The sequence below is a fragment of the Aedes aegypti genome, chromosome 3 (genome assembly GCF_002204515.2).
Source record: "Aedes aegypti strain LVP_AGWG chromosome 3, AaegL5.0 Primary Assembly, whole genome shotgun sequence".
Lineage (NCBI taxonomy): Eukaryota > Metazoa > Arthropoda > Insecta > Diptera > Culicidae > Aedes > Aedes aegypti.
The window spans coordinates 6,204,473-6,223,908 of NC_035109.1; the positions used below are offsets into that span (position 1 = coordinate 6,204,473).

General features: G+C 40.2%; 1 protein-coding gene across 1 annotated transcript; it reads left to right on the forward strand.

Moving 5' to 3' along the window:
• The first annotated feature begins 7,259 nt into the window (after positions 1 to 7,259).
• Positions 7,260 to 8,872, forward strand: LOC110679694. Its single transcript, XM_021855278.1, has 4 exons — positions 7,260 to 7,754; positions 7,996 to 8,000; positions 8,055 to 8,551; positions 8,619 to 8,872. The coding sequence occupies exons 1-4, from the start codon at positions 7,317 to 7,319 to the stop codon at positions 8,870 to 8,872; spliced, it is 1,194 nt and encodes a 397-aa protein (XP_021710970.1). The 5' UTR covers positions 7,260 to 7,316.
• The last annotated feature ends 10,564 nt before the right edge of the window (positions 8,873 to 19,436 follow it).

A 19,436-nucleotide genomic window follows, 5' to 3' on the forward strand; every position in this document is an offset into this window, starting at 1 on the left:
TGATCGGAAAACGCAGAAGTGATTCGGTTTTCGCAGGTAGTGATTTTTTTTTTTTCGGCCGGTGCGGTTTTTTGCGGCACGCGTGTGTGAACTGATCGACGGAAGAAGTAAAGTGCAAGTGGATACAAAATGGCAGACGTTTCGAAACTTTCTTTCGTACGGCTGAATAACAGTAACTGGCAGTCGTGGAGTTTCCGGATGCAAATGCTCCTCATTCGGGAGGAACTTTGGCATGTTATTAACGCTGAAAAGCCAGAGGAGCCGGACGACGACTGGGCGCGCGATGACCAGCGTGCTTTGGCAACAATCGGCTTGTGTCTGGAGGAATCTCAGTACAGTCTGGTGAAGAAGAAAGAAAGTGCAAAGGAAGCGTGGAAATCACTAAAAGCGTACCATGAAAAGCCAAATATGTCGTCGCGAGTGTCACTTTTAAAAAGATTGTGCTCCATTAACCTTTCCGAAGGCGGTGATATGGAGGGACATCTCGTCGCGTTGGATGATTTATTTGAGCGGCTTGAAAATGTTGGGCAGAAACTGGATGACTCGTTAAAAGTGGCAATGATTTTGCGTAGTTTGCCTAGTTCGTTCGACAGTTTAGTGATGGCTTTAGAAAGCCGACCGGACGCGGACATTACACTCGATCTCGTAAAATCAAAACTGTTGGATGCGCACCAACGGCATGCGGATCGGGTGGACGATAAATCGGTCAGTGAAAAGGCAATGAAATCGAACACAAATCGCGACAACGAGAAAGTGTGTTTCTTCTGTAAAAAGCCAGGGCATTTCAAGAAGAATTGCCGAAAGTTTTTGGCACTTCAGAAGAGCGGAGGTAGTGATTCGAAGCAGGACGGTAAACCGGCGCCTCCGAAGGCCAAGCAAGTTCAGAAAACGAGTGAGCCGTTGTGTTTTATTGCGGGACATACTGTGAAAAATGCGTGGATCATGGACAGTGGGGCGTCTTGTCACATGACTAGTGACAGAAGCTTCTTTACGTCATTGACGGAGCGTGCCGGAGCAGATGTTGTTCTCGCCGACGGGAACGTAACCAAAACGGTCGGTTCGGGTGAAGGTGTAATTCGCGGTATCGGTGGTGACGGAAAACCGGTTGACATTCGTATTACCGACGTGTTGTTTGTGCCGGGATTAGACGGTAGTCTGTTGTCGATCGGTAAGATGGCAAGCAAAGGACTTGAAGTGCGTTTCACGGACAACGGTTGTGATATCGCGAACAGTTCGGGCAATATTGTTGCGGTCGGTGAGCGATTCGGTAATCTGTATAAACTGAGTGAAGTGGAACGAGCAATGCAGTCCGTCGGTGAATGCCACAGTGAAATGTGTCGTCATTTGTGGCACCGACGATTTGGCCACCGTGATATGGACGCAATCGTTAAGGTGAAGCGGGAAAAACTCGGAAGTGGTGTAAAAATGACGGAATGTCGAAGAGAAGAAATTTGTGAAACTTGCCTCGAAGGGAAGCTTACTCGAAAGCCTTTCCCCAGTGTTGTGGATAAGAAATCGAAGAACACCCTGGATCTTGTCCACACTGACCTGTGCGGGCCGTTCGACAACGTCACGCCGAGCGGTAACCGGTATTTTATGAGTCTAATTGATGACCATAGCCGGTTCACCGTTGTATACTTGCTGCGCGAAAAGTCGGAGGCCAAGGAGAAGGTGAAGGACTACGTGTCGTTCTGCCAGAACTACTTCGGGAGGAAGCCGAAGATCATCCGATCAGACGGCGGCGGTGAGTACATAAACAAAGATTTGAAACTTTTCTATGCGAAAGAGGGCATTGTCGCCCAGTGTACTACCGCGTACTCGCCGCAATCTAATGGAGTGGCGGAGCGGAAGAACCGCTCTCTGCAGGAGATGGCTTCATGCATGCTCCTAGATGCCGGCATGGAGAAGAGATACTGGGGCGAAGCTATTCGTACGGCAGCGTACTTGCAGAACCGGCTTCCCTCCAGAACTATCGACGGAACACCCTATGAAAGATGGTACGGTAGCAAGCCGGTGTTGGATCATTTGCGAGTGTTCGGGAGCGATGCGTATGTCCATGTACCCGACGTTAAACGGAGCAAATTGGATCCTCGGTCGCGGAAGCTGACGTTCGTTGGGTATGCGGAAGATCGGAAAGGATACCGATTCTTGGATCGTACGACAGGCACAATAACGCTGAGCAGAGATGCTACCTTCGTCGAATGGGACAACGGCTCGTCGCAGGTGGAACTCCAGAGCCGGAAGAACGCCAATCCAAACTGGCAGAAGCAGCGACAATCGGTGTCGGTGAAAGATTCTGGAGAATCCGAAGACGAGGGCTCCGACGTGAGTGAAAATGGAGAATTTGAAAGTTTCGACGAAGAGCATCCGATTCAGGAGGAGCGGAATACTGTAGAGCCGACCAAGCAGTTGCCGACCAGGAAGACGCGAGGAAAAATGCCCACCAAGTTAACGGATTACGTTGTCGGAGTTGCTATGAGTGCCGTTGAAGAACCAACGACATTTCGTGAAGCCATGGAGTCGTCGGAGAAGAAATTTTGGATCGATGCCATGGAGGATGAGATGAAATCACATGACAACAACACCACATGGGAACTTGTGGAGACACCGCCGAACCGTAAAGTTATTGGAAGCCGGTGGGTCTTCAAAGTTAAGCGAAATGAGAAAGGTGACATCGTGAAATACAAGGCGCGTGTTGTGGCCCAAGGCTACGCACAAAAGTTCGGCGTAGACTACGACCAGGTCTATGCTCCTGTGGTTAGTCACACAACTTTGCGGACGCTGCTGGCTGCGGCGGGTAGAAACAACTTCGTTCTGAGGCACTTCGATATTAAAACTGCCTACCTGTACGGGACCTTAGACGAAGAAGTCTACATGAGACAGCCGCCAGGTTTCGAGATGCCGGGGAAACAAAACCATGTTTGCAGGCTTCGGCGGAGTATATACGGGTTAAAGCAGTCCGCTCGCTGCTGGAGCGAGAAGCTCTCGACGGTGCTTACGAAGCTAGGATTCCAGCGGAGCTCAACAGATCAATGCCTCTTCTTTAAAGCGATGCCAGATGGAAGTAGGATCTACGTGTTAGTCTACGTAGACGACATGTTGGTTGCGGCGTCAGAACCATCAATGATCGACGATGTCTACCGTGGATTACAACAATTCTTCGAGATTTCTGACCTTGGGAAGGCCCACTATTTCTTGGGAATGGAGATAGTACAGGAGAACGGAATGTATTCCATCAGCCTGCGCAGTTACATTGCGCAAACGATTCGAAAGTTCGGGATGAGTGAAGCGAAGCCTAGCCGTACACCGATGGATATAGGATATCCGCAAGATTCGGAAACAAGTCAGTCGCTGCAGGATGGGCAACACTATCGAAGCTTGGTAGGTGCCCTTCTGTACATCGCTGTAACAGCTCGACCAGATATAGCAAACACCGTTGGGATCCTTGGCAGGAAAGTGAGTAGTCCCTGTGAATCCGACTGGACAGCAGCTAAGAGAATCCTCAGATACTTAAAGGGAACGCAGGACTGGAGATTGGTATTGGGACAATCGCGAGAAGAAGGAAATAGACTGGTAGCTTACTCCGACGCTGACTGGGCCGGAGATGTGTCCAGCCGGAAGTCAACGACCGGGTGTGTTATTTTCTACAACGGCGGTGCGATAAGCTGGATTAGCAGGAAGCAAAATTCGGTGACCCTGTCTTCTATGGAAGCCGAATACTGTGCCTTGAGCGAAACCTGCCAAGAACTGCTCTGGATACGCCGTTTGCTCAAGGACTTCAACGAAGAACAGCAACAACCAACTCTTGTTTTTGAGGATAATCAAAGTTGCTTGAGTTTTGTCAGCTCTGATCGGATGAGTAAGCGTTCAAAGCACATTGAAACGCGTCAACATTTCGTTCGGGATCTCTGCGATCGCCGGGAGATACGTTTGGAGTACTGCCCCACAGAATGCATGGTCGCAGACATCTTCACAAAGCCTCTTGCCGCAATCAAACACCACCGTTTTTCGGAGATGCTGGGACTCACGGATGGACGAGTTGAAGATTGAGGAGGAGTGTAGGAGTGACAGCAATCTCCATCTCTTATGAACCACCCTATGTGGAGAAATCGGCGAGCGAGCGAAAACCCATTCTTCATCGGGCAATCCTTTTTCGCCCCACTCGACACAGGTCTACCGCTACAAAAGTGATCGAGAAGTTTCATTCCATTTTTGAACTGTATCCAAGTTAGAAGTATTTTTTCATTAAAGTTGTTTTTCCTTTCGTCGTTAATTAAAACCGCGTTTTTGTTAGCACATCCGAAGGAATGGTATTCCCACTGTCCTCCCAGCTCCAACAAGAACGATCTGATAACCAACAACTGGCGTGTCATGCAACGGCTCACTCCTAACAACAAGCATGTGGTGTGGGTCTTTAATGTAGATGGACCGTCCATGGAAAAACTACTTCAATCCAAGTTCATCCTCAACTACCGCTTTGGAGAAATACAGTTGAGGAAAGTAAAGAGCACAACCCCAAACTACAATGACAATCCAACTGGAAAGCCGACCCAAGAGAAATCTAAAGAGGCCTCTAGTAGCATCCCACAACCAACTCCCACCATACAGGCTAGCTTGTCTTCCTCTGATGGAAAAGATGCATGTTTGACCTCACTTCCTGGCCTAAGCGGTGTCACCTCAATGGCTCCCAATAAGGGCAGTGGAAATGTCAAAAGTGTAAAATTGACCACAGGGGATAAACCAGCAGGCCTAGGTAAGGGAAAGGACAAAAACCAAAATCTAAGACATTCCCCAAAATCAAAAGTTGATGATCCGCAACATCCAAGGAAGGACGGCAAACGTCCGGAAAATGCGGAACGCCTCAGCAATGATTAAAATCCTCCAAGTGAATCTCCATCATGCTCAGTACGCAACAGATGTGCTTTGCAGGAGGTTCACAAAAGAACACCTTTCCGTGGCACTGATTCAAGAGCCATGGGTCAACAAAACTCGAATACAAGGTATTCAACTAAACTCGTGTAGATTGGTATATGATGACAGCCAGCTCTCTCCCAGAGCAGCTATTCTAATACGCAATGATACTAAATGTTTTCCAATTACATAATTCATCAAAAGGGACATCGTGGTGGTCAGGATGGAGGTTTCTACTGCTAGGGGCAGTACTGAGATCATTATGGTTTCGGCGTATTTCCCTGGCGACGCAGAAGACATTCCTCCTCCAGAGCTGGCTGCTCTTGTCTCTTACAGTCAAAGCAACAACATCCCCTTCGTCATCGGTTGTGACGCCAATGCTCATCACCTTGTATGGGGAAGTACAAACACAAATATCAGAGGTGAGCATCTTTTGCAGTTTCTTTTCTTCAAAAATATTGACATATGCAATAGGCCTTTTCATGTGACAGCTCCGTCTATGCATTTGTTTAAATCGGTGGAGGACCGGTGCATACACGAAGCTGTCATTTTCATAGAAGAACTGTCAAAGAGCTTACCGATCAGCTGTTTTGGAACGTCATGTGAATAGGCCTATGTCGGTGATAAGTCTACATTTGAAAACATCTTACGACAAGAAGTCCTTGATCTGACTTTATGCAGTCAATCCATCTCGGATAAAATAAAAAACTGGCATGTTTCTAATGAAATATCTATGTCAGACCCTAGGGGCGGGACAGCATTTGATTTTGAGGTAACTCTTGAGTTAGATTTTGAGTAGCTCTGAGTAACTCTCGTTGGATGTTAACTCGTTAGGGGTCGTCCATAAATGACGTAGCTTTTTAGGGGGGAGGGGGGACTTCGCGAATTTGTGAGGATGTGTGACGAGGGGGAGGGAGGGGTCCTAGCTAGTGGACGTAGCATTTTGAATCATGTCGGTGAAAAGAGCCGCTGAATAAAATTGCATACAATTATTTTTATTGAACTTATTTTTGTTGACTTATAGACTTGGGTTATAAAATGATGATTGAGCTTCAAAAGATACATATGACAAAATTGAAAAAAAATCTATGAAATTTTAGATTTTCTTAGTAAATACAATCAAACAGATTCTATTAGGCTCTAAATAATTATGTGAATATTATATTATATTCGTGTCTAATTTAATGATTTTTTAAATAAGCAAAATAAAAGTTCAATAAATTAATTAAACATCAATGCTTTAACGACTTGGAAAGCATTGTTTCCCATTTGTTAACAAGACATAAAGTCAACTGGTTTAGTTTTTTTTTCATATTTTTTGTTGTGGCTTTATTTTTTTAAGAGAATGAAATATGCTCTTTTCGGCAAATAATACATTAAAACAAGATATAACAAGATTATTCCGTGATTTATGCATTCATTTCCACCCGATCAATTCATCTATTTGTTTTGATATATCAATGCCCTTGATGAAATAGCCTTAATATTAATGAATACAACAGATTCGAGTGTTACAGAAATTGCCCTGCCATTCAATTGTCTTAATAACTCGTTAATAAGATGGATGTTCCATTAGAGGTTGTGTAAATTTTTTTCAGTTTGGGGAACGACAATCAAGTCCAGCTGAAGTATTAATAGAGATGAATAATTTGTATAATAATCGCAGAACTTTTCCATATCTGGCCACTGATTGCTGGATTTTAATTTGGATAATAAAGATCCATTTCAAATTAATATATTTTGTTGATAATTTTAATTGAAATCTATTTCCTAACAACGAATAATTAAAAAAAAAAAACAATCCTCCAATATAACGAAATTTCTGTTCAAAAAATTATAAAATATATTGTACTCTAACTCGTCACTGTTAGCTTTATCAATCCAATCAAACAATTTTATTTTTATGTTTTCACTTTTTTATTGTAAACTTGTTTTTATTTATGGCAACAACAGCAAAAACAATACAATTTAGCCTATATGAAACTGGAAACCAAAATTTTGTAACTTAAACAGGAAATATGTTTATTTAAAATTGTTTTCTAAATTACTTTTGAGCGCTACTGTATATTAAACTGTTATTCGTTAGATCATACTTACATTTCAGTCAGTAATTAATATAAAACTTTGTGTTGAACTTTTGAATTCCGATTTTTTGCTTCAACCCAGTCGCTAAGAAAAACAAATAAAAAAAACTATAGAGGGGGGGGGGGGGGGTGCTTGATATGCTACGTATTTTCCAAGGGGGAGTATCAGCATTTGTGACGAAATGCTACGAGGGGGGACGGGGGTGTAAAAAATCGGTGAAAAAATGCTACGTCATTTATGGACGGTCCCTTATTGTGTTCGGCATAGCAACCAGTTGTTATGTTTAAACAAGTGTTGTCATTCGTTAATTCACAAGGAAAATGGGTGAACATTTTTTTCGAAATATTCAAAAAGATGTTGGAATCGTGCTTCCCCATTTGAAAAATATATTGGAGCTTGAAGGATTGGCAGGTAATGAAGCACTGGGGAAGCTGGATAATGAAGACATCTTGGCTATGCAAGCTCAAATGCGTTTTCGAGTAGAGCGAGTTCGACGGATTGTGGCGAATGATCCTTCCAAGTCATTGGAGGACTATTACGGTGATTACGTGGGACAGCCAGAATTGTTCAGCTTTACCGCTGGTGATTTGCGTGTGCTTCAAACTTTAGCAGTTGCAGTGGGGAAAAACGGATTGCAGAAATATTTAGCAGCCGAGATTTCCCGCACCGTTCATGATCAAAACCAATCAAATTATCAACCTCAACCAGTCGCTGATGAACATTCTGCTCTCGTTTCCCGCCTTTTGGGTCACTTTAAGGGGACACGGGAGACGTTGTTATTTTCCCTATCTTTCGTCTCACTCTAACAATAATCATCAAAATTTTGTGAAAGCAAATCTCGAGTTTAAGTGAACCGATGAAGCTGAAAATTTATCGGGTTGTGCACTACATATATAGAATCATAGTGATACATTTTCGCATCGATAAATGGAGTGGTTCTTGGGATTTGCTTCTTGAAATGGATAGGATGATTATGATGACGTCCCGTGCGGCCTTAAGCAATGGTATTTATTTATTTTATGGTTCTATCTCAATCATTTACCTACTGATTTGTACAGCATGAAGAATGACCAAGAGTGGCAGGAAGCATCACGTTTTATAAGTTCAATTACAACCAAATTTGAAATTGGATCCGGTGGTAAAATCGTTGGGTTAATAACCTGCCCGGCATGTAAGAAAAAGGGAAAACCTAAAAATATTAAAATAGTTAAGGAAGCTACTAGGAGCTGGCCACTTTTCAACATAGTTCGACATTTCAACACCAATCTCCGTTCATCAACCGTATCGATAAATGCAGCGAACAAGCAAAAACGTACTCATGAATCCTCCTCAATAATGCCAGCGAAACTATCCCGTTCAAATAACTCAACCGTCGGACCGATTGCCGCTGATGCGAATTACAGCGAACCTTCTCCTGGTAGGTATGACCAGGAAGCTTCATTTGAGATGCCAAACATAGACAATGTCAATGAAGAAGGAGGATCAAACATTGAAGAAGAATGCTTGTTCAATTCATCCAAGTTTCTAGGAGGCGATCCTGATAAGAACATGATAGGTATAATTGTATGATTCTGTAATAATAAATCTTAATATTATCGAAAAACTACTTGATTTTGTTATAGATAATGACAACGTCAGTGATAGGGTTGATGAAATTAGCCAACCAGATTCTTTTCTCGTCCATCTAAAGTCTTCTATGCACCACCGGCTTATGGGATCCAATTTACATGCAAGACGGTACACTGAAGTTGAAAAAGATATTATGACGTACGAATATCTCACGGCGGGGAATTCTTTTTTTGAATACACATCTTCCAATACAACAACAATGTGTAAAAAAAACAATTCAACGCCATTTTCAAAAATATACGATTAATATTGAAGAAGGAGTTCTCGACATAAATGGATTGAAAACATATCTTGAAGACAATGAATATCCGTTGGCAGTTGCTCTTTGTGAAGATGGCACAAGAATAACGGCTAATACAGAATACGACTGTATGCAAGATTCAATTAGAGGCTTGGTTGCACCTTTTGACTCAAATGGATTGCCAGTACGGAACCTGTTCGTAGCTTTAACACCACAAAAAATGATGGAAGATTTGAAAAACTATTCTAATGGCAATTACGGATACGTCCAACTAGCTCTACCGTTAGTAACAGGAGCAGCACCTTTCGTGCTGTATCATGCATGCTCAGATAATAGATTTGGCTACGATGATGTTTTGAATCGTTGGAAACTTACGGAAAATTTGTTAATACAAGAAGGAATCAAAGTTGTCTCACATGCATCTGATGGCGATTCAAGATTATTGAAGGCGATGAAAATACGTTTTGGACTAGAGAAAGAAGCAGTTTGTTCAACTTGGGGATGGTGGTTTCGAGTAGACTGTGAGAAAGGGTCGCCGGTCTGTATTCAAGATATGATACATACCGTGAACAAGTTCCGGAATAAGATAGTGAGAAGTGACTTGAAAATAGGTAAAATTACTATTATTATAACATGACTATAGAATAACAACGTCAATCTTAAATGTTCACAGGAAACTATACTATCACAACAGCACACCTGAAAGAACTTGTCAAAAAACACAGCAAAGATAATCATAACCTTTGTTTGTCAGATGTCGATATAAAAGATAAAATGAAATTTGGACCAACACTAAGATGGATTGATTCGGCGATGATTTCATGTTTGAAATCAAATGTCTCAGAGAGTGCTGGAACAGTGTTATTTTTAAACTTGATGAAACTGATGTATCGGTCTCTAGTAGAAGATGATATTTCTCCCATACAAAGAATATACGATATATGGTAGGTTCTAGTTCACACGTATGTTTAGGAGAAAATAAATAAATAAAACTATATTTTAGGAAAGCAAATTTCATAGTGCGTGCTTGGAGAAACTGGAGCAAAAGACGATATAATAATCTTCAATTTTGTATTACCGTCAACGCCTACCACTGTTTGGAAATCAATGCCCATAGTTTGATTTTGTTTCTGCAGGAATGCCGCGACAATAACTGTCCTGAACAATTCGTTGTGTCAGTTGATAAAACAACCGAATGAAAAACTTTTTCGTCAGCTCCGGTCAATGGGTACAACCGAACAAACCGTTATCAATTTCACAGCAAAGGAACTTACAGATAAATTGAAACGAATTCATACAAAAAATCAAATAACTCAAAAGTATAAAGACTCCATTAATTTCCCGGCAATCACTAGACGTCAAGGACAACGAAGAGAGATTCCTCAGCTTCCTTCTAACGAGGAAATAGCTGCAACAGTTCAAAATGCGCAGGATGCTGCTAGAGAAGCTTTAATTGAAGTTGGAATTAGTGATGAGCATATTAACATGACTGATTCAATCAATTTTCGGCAATGTGCAACACTAAACGTTGATGACGGTAGATTGGAGGAATGCGATGAGAATCAAGTCGGAGAAAAAACAATCGAAAATGATGCTAATAATTTCGAACGTGATATTATGTTTGATGAAATTGAAGTTGTGGAACGTTCCGGAGAGATTTTGGAAGATAATACACCGATATACGATGCTACAGAAATATTTCCGCATTGTAATGGAACATTGAAGCTAAAGAGCAGTACCGTAGGAGAGAAATATTGCTTTAAAATAAGGGACGCAAAAGGAAATGTAAAGAATGTCAAGAAATCTACATTCTTGTGGATGTTAACATCTGAAAAACATCGTTTGTCGAATGATAGGTTGCGTAGATTTGCGCAGCGAGAATATAAGAAATAAATATAGAAAAGACTTCATATAAAATATTGTATTCACTATATGTTAATATAAACTAAAATAAATGATATGATTGTACGTACAAGGGAATCATTTGCTGCATATAAATTCCTCATATAGTCAAAATGTTTGGCTCCCTTACACCAGTAGTCACCGTTGTGTTCCAGAAGCGGATAAAATGATAGAAGCAATTCTAGACTGGAAATAGATGTATAAAAATAAATAAAAATCCTAAAGATAATATTTATGTATTTTTTGAGAGAAAGGGGAAAACCACCTTTGTGAAAATAATCTATTTTGTTCAAAATTGTTTGCGTTATTTACGAACGGTTACTACTGGAGCATTAGCGCAGCTACTGGAACACGTAGCTCAATCAAATTCATATACACATAAAACTTTTATATTTTTTCTTTGTAGTAGAGTGTAGAATATTTAGATTGACGCAAAAAGCTCTTTATAGGACTTTTCGTTATTATGTTATGATGTTTTGTGCTAAGATAATCCACTTTTGGTACCGGAACCCTATTGGGTTCGAAATTGGCTATAATTGGAGTGAGGCATCTCTCTTGAATGAAGTGACTCGTTTTGCAAATCAAATGAAATCTCACCTCATTCGACTTGAATGTTGTCACCTCGCTATACGAGACCGAGATCTCTCACCACTCAAAACACGTCAATGAAAACATTCAGATGATTCTTTGTTCTGCCCGCTTCCAACTGACGAGATTTTCGAGACTGAACAAACAATATCGCCAGAGATGTCATCAATTCAAATGAACACGCTTCAAAATGCGACTGATTTGGAGCTGCCGAAGAGGTTCGCCAGCAGTTCTTATGGAAATGTTGCCGAAGAGGAAGAGGCTGCCGATAATAGTCACACTGACAAGAGGTGTTCGCAACATTGTAAAAATGTTTCCAAAAGCATTTTAACAAGTCTGTCGGTGTGAATCGATTGAGGATTGAGCAACGTATTAATGTAAACAGACAAACACGGAATTTGTCTGTTGATGTCCAAGAAAATTACAAAAGAATCGCGGCATCGGCTTAGATTGCAGAGAATACGTAAGTTCCCCTATTCCTTTTCAATATGGACTACAAGGACTTTGTTCAGTTTGTAGTTTGACCACGTCCACCGAAACAACTAAAACTTCGAACCGTTGCATAACATCACTCACATGTTGCGGAATGCAAAAAAATCGTTCATTTTAATGTAACTTCAAACATCGATTTGATAAATATGTTATTGGGAAACCAACGTGCTTTATACGGTGTGGTAAACTAGTAATTTCATTCTACTTTGAGCTGAACGGCAAAATTAAATAGAAGTGTGCAAAACTCATGCGCGCAATTCCATTTTATGATTACCATACTCTACTTGCATAGATACAAAGTTTAAGATCATCGACACTTGTTTTTAGATCCAAGCAATCATGAGCAAAATTGAGCAAAATGTGAGTAACTCAAACTTACTCGATTTCCACTGTGTTGCTCTGTGCAAAGCTGTCCCGCCCCTAGGTCAGACCATAAACATATAGTCTTCGAGTAGAAAGGGGGTCTAATGATTCAAAAGTCGTTTAAAGATCCCAAGAAAACTGATTGGGAAACCTACTCAGCTATTCTCCGTTCTGAAGACTATATAATAGAGCCGAATATTCAGACTATTATACAGTTAGAAGCAGCTTCGAATTCTATTAAAAACAAAATTCTAAATGCTTATCAAGAGAGCTGTCCGATCAAAACAGTTAGTTCGAACAGAGATGTTCCATGGTGGAACTTCAACCTTGATAAACTCAGAAAAACCGCTCGGAAGGAATTCAACCGAGCCAAACGCACTTCTGATTGGAGTCTATATCAAAAGGCTCTGACAGAGTATAACAAAGAAATGAGACGAGCAAAACGGAAATCATGGGTTCTCATGTGTGAAAGCATTGAGAAAACTCCCGTAGCTGCTCGACTTCATAAAACTCTTTCGAAGGATCACTCCAATGGTTTGGGAAGTCTTCAAAGGACTGACGTTTCACTCACTGTGGAACCTCGTGAAACACTGAGTGAAATGCTAAGAGTTCACTTTCCTGATTCAATCCCACAAACGAGTCTAAATGCTAAAGGTGCCAGAATTGACGTCTCAGTTCCACACGGGTTCCTATCAGGGGACTCAGGAACAAAAAGGGACGCAATAAAGGTTGCCAAAGAAGCTTTTACTCGCGATAGGGTTGTTAGGGCAGTGAGATCTTTCAAACCATTCAAATCTGCTGGCATGGATGGAATCTTCCCAGCGCTTATCCAAAAAGAGGAAGAGACACTGATTCCACACATGCACACTCAATCTGTTCGGTAAAAATAACTGGGTTTTGGAACTACCGAAAAAGTCAGTAAACTAAAAATAAATGTCAGAAATCGAAAAACAGAGATTTTTTACTGAAATTTTGCAGAGAGCTTTCTTTTTATACCATATATTGATAAAAAATAGAACATGTTGAAATTTGCTTTTCAATTACGCGTGGCGACAGTTTTCATTTTACTGACTTTTTCGGTAGTTCCAAAACCCAGTAAAATTTTACCGACCCCAGTAATTTAATCTAAGTGTGTGGTAGAGATTTTTAAGGCAAGTTTAGTTCTGGGACACATTCCAAACGATTGGCGTCAAGTTCGAGTTGTCTTTATTCCAAAAGCAGAAAAAAAGGACAAAACCAACCCTAAAGCATTCCGACCGATAAGCCTATCCTCGGTAATGCTTAAAATCATGGAGAAGGTATTATGCGAGTATAGAGTAAGGTGGGGCAAAAGTTCGACCTTAGTGGTATAATCAAAGTTTCCAGGAAAACAATAGCAGTTAAAACAAAACAAATACCATACAGTGAACCTTTAACATATTGTCTATAATTTTGCTGAACAAACTTGTATCAGAATATTTACCCATTTTTAGTTGTAACAGTTTCAAAATTGATTGTCTTATTCGAACTTTTGCCCCACCGGTGGGGTAAGAGTTCGAATCTAGTGTGGGGCAAAAGTTCGCTGGCTAAAACACAAAATATCGATCCTTCTATGACAGGCATACTTTACACCAGCCGTAAACTTAAGTTTGCCGAAAAATACACACTAAATTTTCATCAAAAAATTGCCCAAAACCGGGTTAATTGTAATATACTCAAAAATAGCAGTTTTTTGCAAAATTAAGTGGAAATGTAAAATTTTGGTCACAGTTTTCACACGATCAGACAAATTTAACTAAATTTAAAGATAATATGTGGATTTTAAGTAATTTGAAAATTTTTCTGTGATTTTATACATGGGTCGAACTTTTGCCCCGCTGATTCGAACTTTTGCCCCACTATGAGCCAAAAATTGTTTTCAAGCATTTACTGCCGTGAATCGAAAGTCAGTCCCATCTGCATTTTTGTCAAAATTGAGTTGAGTTCAGTTTTCAACATATCTTCCAATGCTCTTTCAGCTGCCTTAATGAGATAATAAGATTTGTTCGGAAAAAGTAGGAAAAAACAGCAAGTCAAATTGTCCCATTATGAAAAGTAACCGCATATCAGTCCCACTACATATTTCCGCACCGTGTAACACAAAAATTAACCGTTTTCTGATCATTTTTATATTTTTCTCGGAAAGATATCGTAGTGAAAAGCAAATTGTGAAAGTTTCATTGAGATTTGAACATGTTCCAATCCTCTGGAATTTTTTGAATATTCGTATGGAAAACGAGTTTGATAACTTCACACCCCATTTTCTCAATGCCTACTTTTTACAGATGGGACTGACTTGCGATTCACGGCAGTTTATACAAAATCTAATACACGTCAAAGTAACCTTATGATAGGCCTTGAAACGCCCTTACATAAAATATTGAAAAAGATTTTATCTTCAATTGGTATCATGCAACGAAAGTTTGACCAAAAATTACAATATTCACATCGAAAAACAACAAATAGCCATAACTTTTCCAAATCTCAATCGATTTTTATGATATTTGGAGTAAAAGTCTCTCACTTGAATAGCATTTGAACCACCAGGACATTTATAAGATTTGTTTTGAATTGAGCTAGAAATCTTAAAAAGAAACTCTTACCCCACTCGAACTGTTGCCCCACTTTACTCTATAGATTCTAAATTTATGAAAACTATGCCTCTTTCTAAATCCCAATTTGCTTATCAAAGCGGAAAATCAACGGTCTCAGCACTGCACACGCTAGTGAACAAGATCGAGAAAACCTTTAATGCAGAAGAAATCGCTCTTATAGCATTTCTTGATATTGAGGGCGCGTTCGATAACGTTTCTTATTCGTCTATAGGTTCGGCAATGCTGAGGAGAAACTTCGACCCATGCATTGCAACCTGGGTACATGCTATGCTAGCAAATCGACAGATCTCATCTGAGCTGAGTGATTCGCGCATTACTGTAATGGCTACAAGGGGGTGCCCTCAAGGGGGAGTACTCTCTCCCTTATTGTGGTCATTAGTGGTGGACGAACTGCTAAATAGCTTAGAAAGATGGGGTTTTGAAGTTGTTGGATACGCAGATGACGTAGTCATTATTGTACGAGGCAAATTTGACAGCGTTATTTCATCAAGGATGCAAATTGCTCTCAATCACACACTCTCCTGGTGTCAAAAAGAGAAACTAGGAATAAACTCTTCAAAAACAACAATTGTACCGTTCACAAAAAGACGAAAGGTACAACTCCACCCTCTTTTCTTGAACCAAATACAATTAGTTTACTCAAATGAGGTCAAGTATCTTGGCATCACACTTGACGCAAAACTAAATTGGAACACCCATCTTCAAAAAATCATAAATAAAGGTCTCAATTCACTCTGGATTTGCTCAAAGACCTGTGGTAAAACATGGGGTCTGAAACCCAGTATGATCATGTGGATCTATAAAACAATCGTTCGGCCTAAAATAACCTATGCTTCCCTTGTTTGGTGGCCTAAGACAAAGGAAGCTGCAGTTCGCAGTACCTCCTCTTTTGCTCTAGATGCTATACTCAATCTGCCCCGGCTGGATCAATTCATAAAGCTGGATGCTGAGAAAAGTGCTCTTAGGCTAAAACGATCAATAGTCTTACGGTCAGGGGACTTAACAGGTCACCTCAGTATATTAAACGAATTTTCGATAAATCCTATTGTTGAGAAATGTAGTGAATGGAAGGAAAAAGTGGTAAACTATGACTCGCTATTCACGGTGGTCATTCCTTCTCGTGAGGAATGGGAAGGAGGTGGACCCACCATTTCACCGGGATCTATTAAATTCTACACAGATGGTTCAAAAATGAATAATTTGACAGGGTCTGGAGTATACGGACCGAAAACCAAAATCTCTGTCTCTCTTGGACAGTGGCCTACAGTTTTTCAAGCAGAAGTCTTATGCAATCAAGGAATGTGCGCAGCTGTGTCTGAAAAGAAATTACAGACATGCCACCATCTGTATTTTCTCTGATAGTCAAGCAGTGCTTCAATCTTTGAAGGCTTTCACTTGCAACTCAAAACTTGTGTTGGAATGCATTCTTACACTGAAATACCTAGCTGAACGCAATCGAGTCAAACTATATTGGATCCCAGGACATACGGGTCTAGAGGGTAACAAAATTGCCGATCAGCTAGCAAGGAATGGATCAACCAATATGTTGATTGGTCCAGAGCCATTCCTTGGCATTTCAAACTCTGCACTAAACACGGAATTGAACAACTGGTTGTTCGGTCAAATTCAATAAAATTGGAATACAGTTTCCAATGCGAATCAGTCCAAAAGGTTCGTAACAATAAACACGACACAAACACAAAAACTTATAGGTCTCAACAAAAGGGATCTCAGAACATACATCGGTCTAATAACTGGTCACTGCCCAAGCAGATACCACTTATACAAGATTGGTGTCGTCCAAAACACAAATTGCCGTTTCTGTGACGAGACGGACAAAACCTCACAACACCTTCTCTGCTCTTGCAGTGCACACATCCATCGTAGGTTCAAAATATTTGGCAAGCACTACTTACAGCTAGCTGATATTTGGAACGCATCCCCCAGGGAGGTGGTTAGCTTTATTAGGCTGATCACGCCAGATTGGGGGAACTACAACACTGCAACCTAGGACTTCTGCCCATCAAAGGTTCAAAGTTCAGTCAAATGCGCAAAGTATTCCGGAGGCACATTTGCTACTGGAAAACATTGTGTACATAGAGTAATAGGGTATATCACAATAGTCCTAAAAAATGGACGCAGTGATCCCACACCCGACAGAAGAAGAAGAATGGCTCGCATCACCAATCATAGATCCGTACCTAATACCCCCAGATCCGTACCGTATCCCACTAATCCAATATCCTTTCCTTGACAACTGTGGAGATGAAGAAGATTCTTCAGTCTCTAGTAACAACCTGTAAAAATTATGAACGGCTACGGAAAATGAAATATAACATGTTGTTAATAAAAGCTTAATTTAGTTTTACCAAATTAGGAGGATAGTGTTTTCTGACACATAACACCTTGACATAAGAAATGAATGTAATGATTGGAAAGATACTAATAAAGGAATTAAAACAATGTTTGAAGTTTAAAAATTATCTAACGATAAATTTTTATTGTGTATAAATATAAAAAAATCAGAATCAGAAAAAAAAAACTTTGAATCAAAGAAAGTCTAAAATGAAAAATTGAAGACTCCAATGAAAAAAAAAATTAGAAAAACATCATCAAAAAAGTTTCATAATAAGAAAATAAGCAACATAAAATATTGAAAACTCAAAATGTTTATTCTATCTAATGGAAATGGTCTGCTGGAACCCGTGCTAGAATACGACCTTATCTTAGGAAATTATGCCACAAAACCATTCTTTGTGTGCAGAAAATTACTGAACCAGAACAAACGCTGGCTAAGAATATTTCCATAAACCTGACATGTAGAGGTGGAAATAATAACCATTGATCACATTGACAGCGTGTGATGTCCCCTGGGCTATATGAGGGGTCCTTTTCCAGTAGGTATCGTGCTTACCAGTCGGTGTATAATCCTTTGATGATTTTAATCCTAGCATAATAAAATTCTATCAAAGCGTTAACTGTATACAAATTATCCTTCTCCCGGTTAGCCATTCGTCGTCTACACAAACACCTTTGGGGACATGCAGCACCGGCGATTGGCAGTTAAAAGTTCATCATGTGTGAATTTTGTGGAAATTATCGCGCTTCATTGGTACAAAGATACGCAGCGTGACACATTAGCTGCGGTAGGGTTAACAGAGATTTTGCATCGGAAACGGGTAGGCTGACCATCCGGAGCATATTTATCGGTACAGTTCCCTTCTCATGCCATATCGCCTGAGTTGATAAGCGCTAAAAGGAGTGCAGTAGGACCTTCCTTAGCTCAGTTGGCGCGCAATTATTATACGCAAAAATTCTGATTTCCAAGCCGATCTGAATGCTTGTTTGGGACTTCGACAAAAAGCGAATGCGTAAAACAGAAAACTAGGTATTTCCCTAAAAAATAAATCTTGGAAGTTATATTTCATTAAACAATTGGTGGACGTTAAGTCAAAGCGGATCAAGCGATATTTTTCATATAGTGAGAAAAATGGACTTAAAGTGTGTTGTTGATTTTTTTTTTATTTCGTGAAAATGTTGGTTCAATATTTCTACACATCTATGTGTTACTTCCAAACAATATGATAGGAAATGATAATCATAGAAAAACAATACCCAAACCTGGAACAGAACATTTTTAATGGACTAAGTATACTCGGGGCCCAGATAGCCGTAGCGGTAAACGCGCAGCTATTCAGCAAGACCAAGCTGAGGGTCGTGGGTTCGAATCCCACCGGTCGAGGATCTTTTCGGGTTGGAAATTTTCTCGACTTCCCAGGGCATAAAGTATCTTCGTACCTGCCACACGATATACGCATGCAAAAATGGTCATTGGCACAGTAAGCTCTCAGTTAATAACTGTGGAAGTGCTCATAAGAACACTAAGCTGAGAAGCAGGCTCTATCCCAGTGGGGACGTAATGCCAGAAAGAAGAAGAAGAAGTATACTTGGTCCACTCTGACTCCATATCTCCAAGATATACAGATTATCAGCATCATTCGACATTAGTATCGTGAATTCTTCAAGAATCCATATCCTTAATTCTATAATCAGTGACATTAAGATAGCTTGGACACTAAAGTTTTTTTAGGTCAAGGCATTGAAGACCAGAAACATTCAAATATGCGTGCAAGTAAAAATCTTGAGTACCGGCCAAAATATACTGGTTCAAAAAACAAGTTCTAGACAGTGCTGTTAAATGTCATGAATATCACGTGACTTTGGCAATTGAATATTTCTAATATCATCGTTCTCCGGGGAAAAAGTAATTGGAAAAGTTTTTTCCCAATAACCTTTTCTGAATCACTTGTGATATTTCACACGGGAAAGTGCTATAAGCAATCTAATTTTTCCAAAATTTTGACATTTAACAGCACTGGTTCTAGGATATTCCATACAGATACCATATACCTATCAAAAACTTCTATGGGAGTCTGGAACCGACTTTAAAGAATGCAATAGTCAATCAGTTCATTGCGTTCGGACACTTGGTCCACTCTGTCGGCACAGAAATTGTTGCAATTTCTGACCAACTATCCAAATATGGTAAATGGTCATAAATCAAAATTAGATGCTTCGAAATAAGTAATATT

What these genes read in the sequence shown, in the direction of transcription:
- LOC110679694 (XM_021855278.1), top strand. Translation starts at nt 7,317, where the DNA reads ATGGGTGAACATTTTTTTCGAAATATTCAAAAAGATGTTGGAATCGTG. An exon ending in TCCTGATAAGAACATGATAG is followed by an intron (nt 8,552 to 8,618) that starts GTATAATTGTAT and finishes ATTTTGTTATAG; the next exon opens with ATAATGACAACGTCAGTGAT.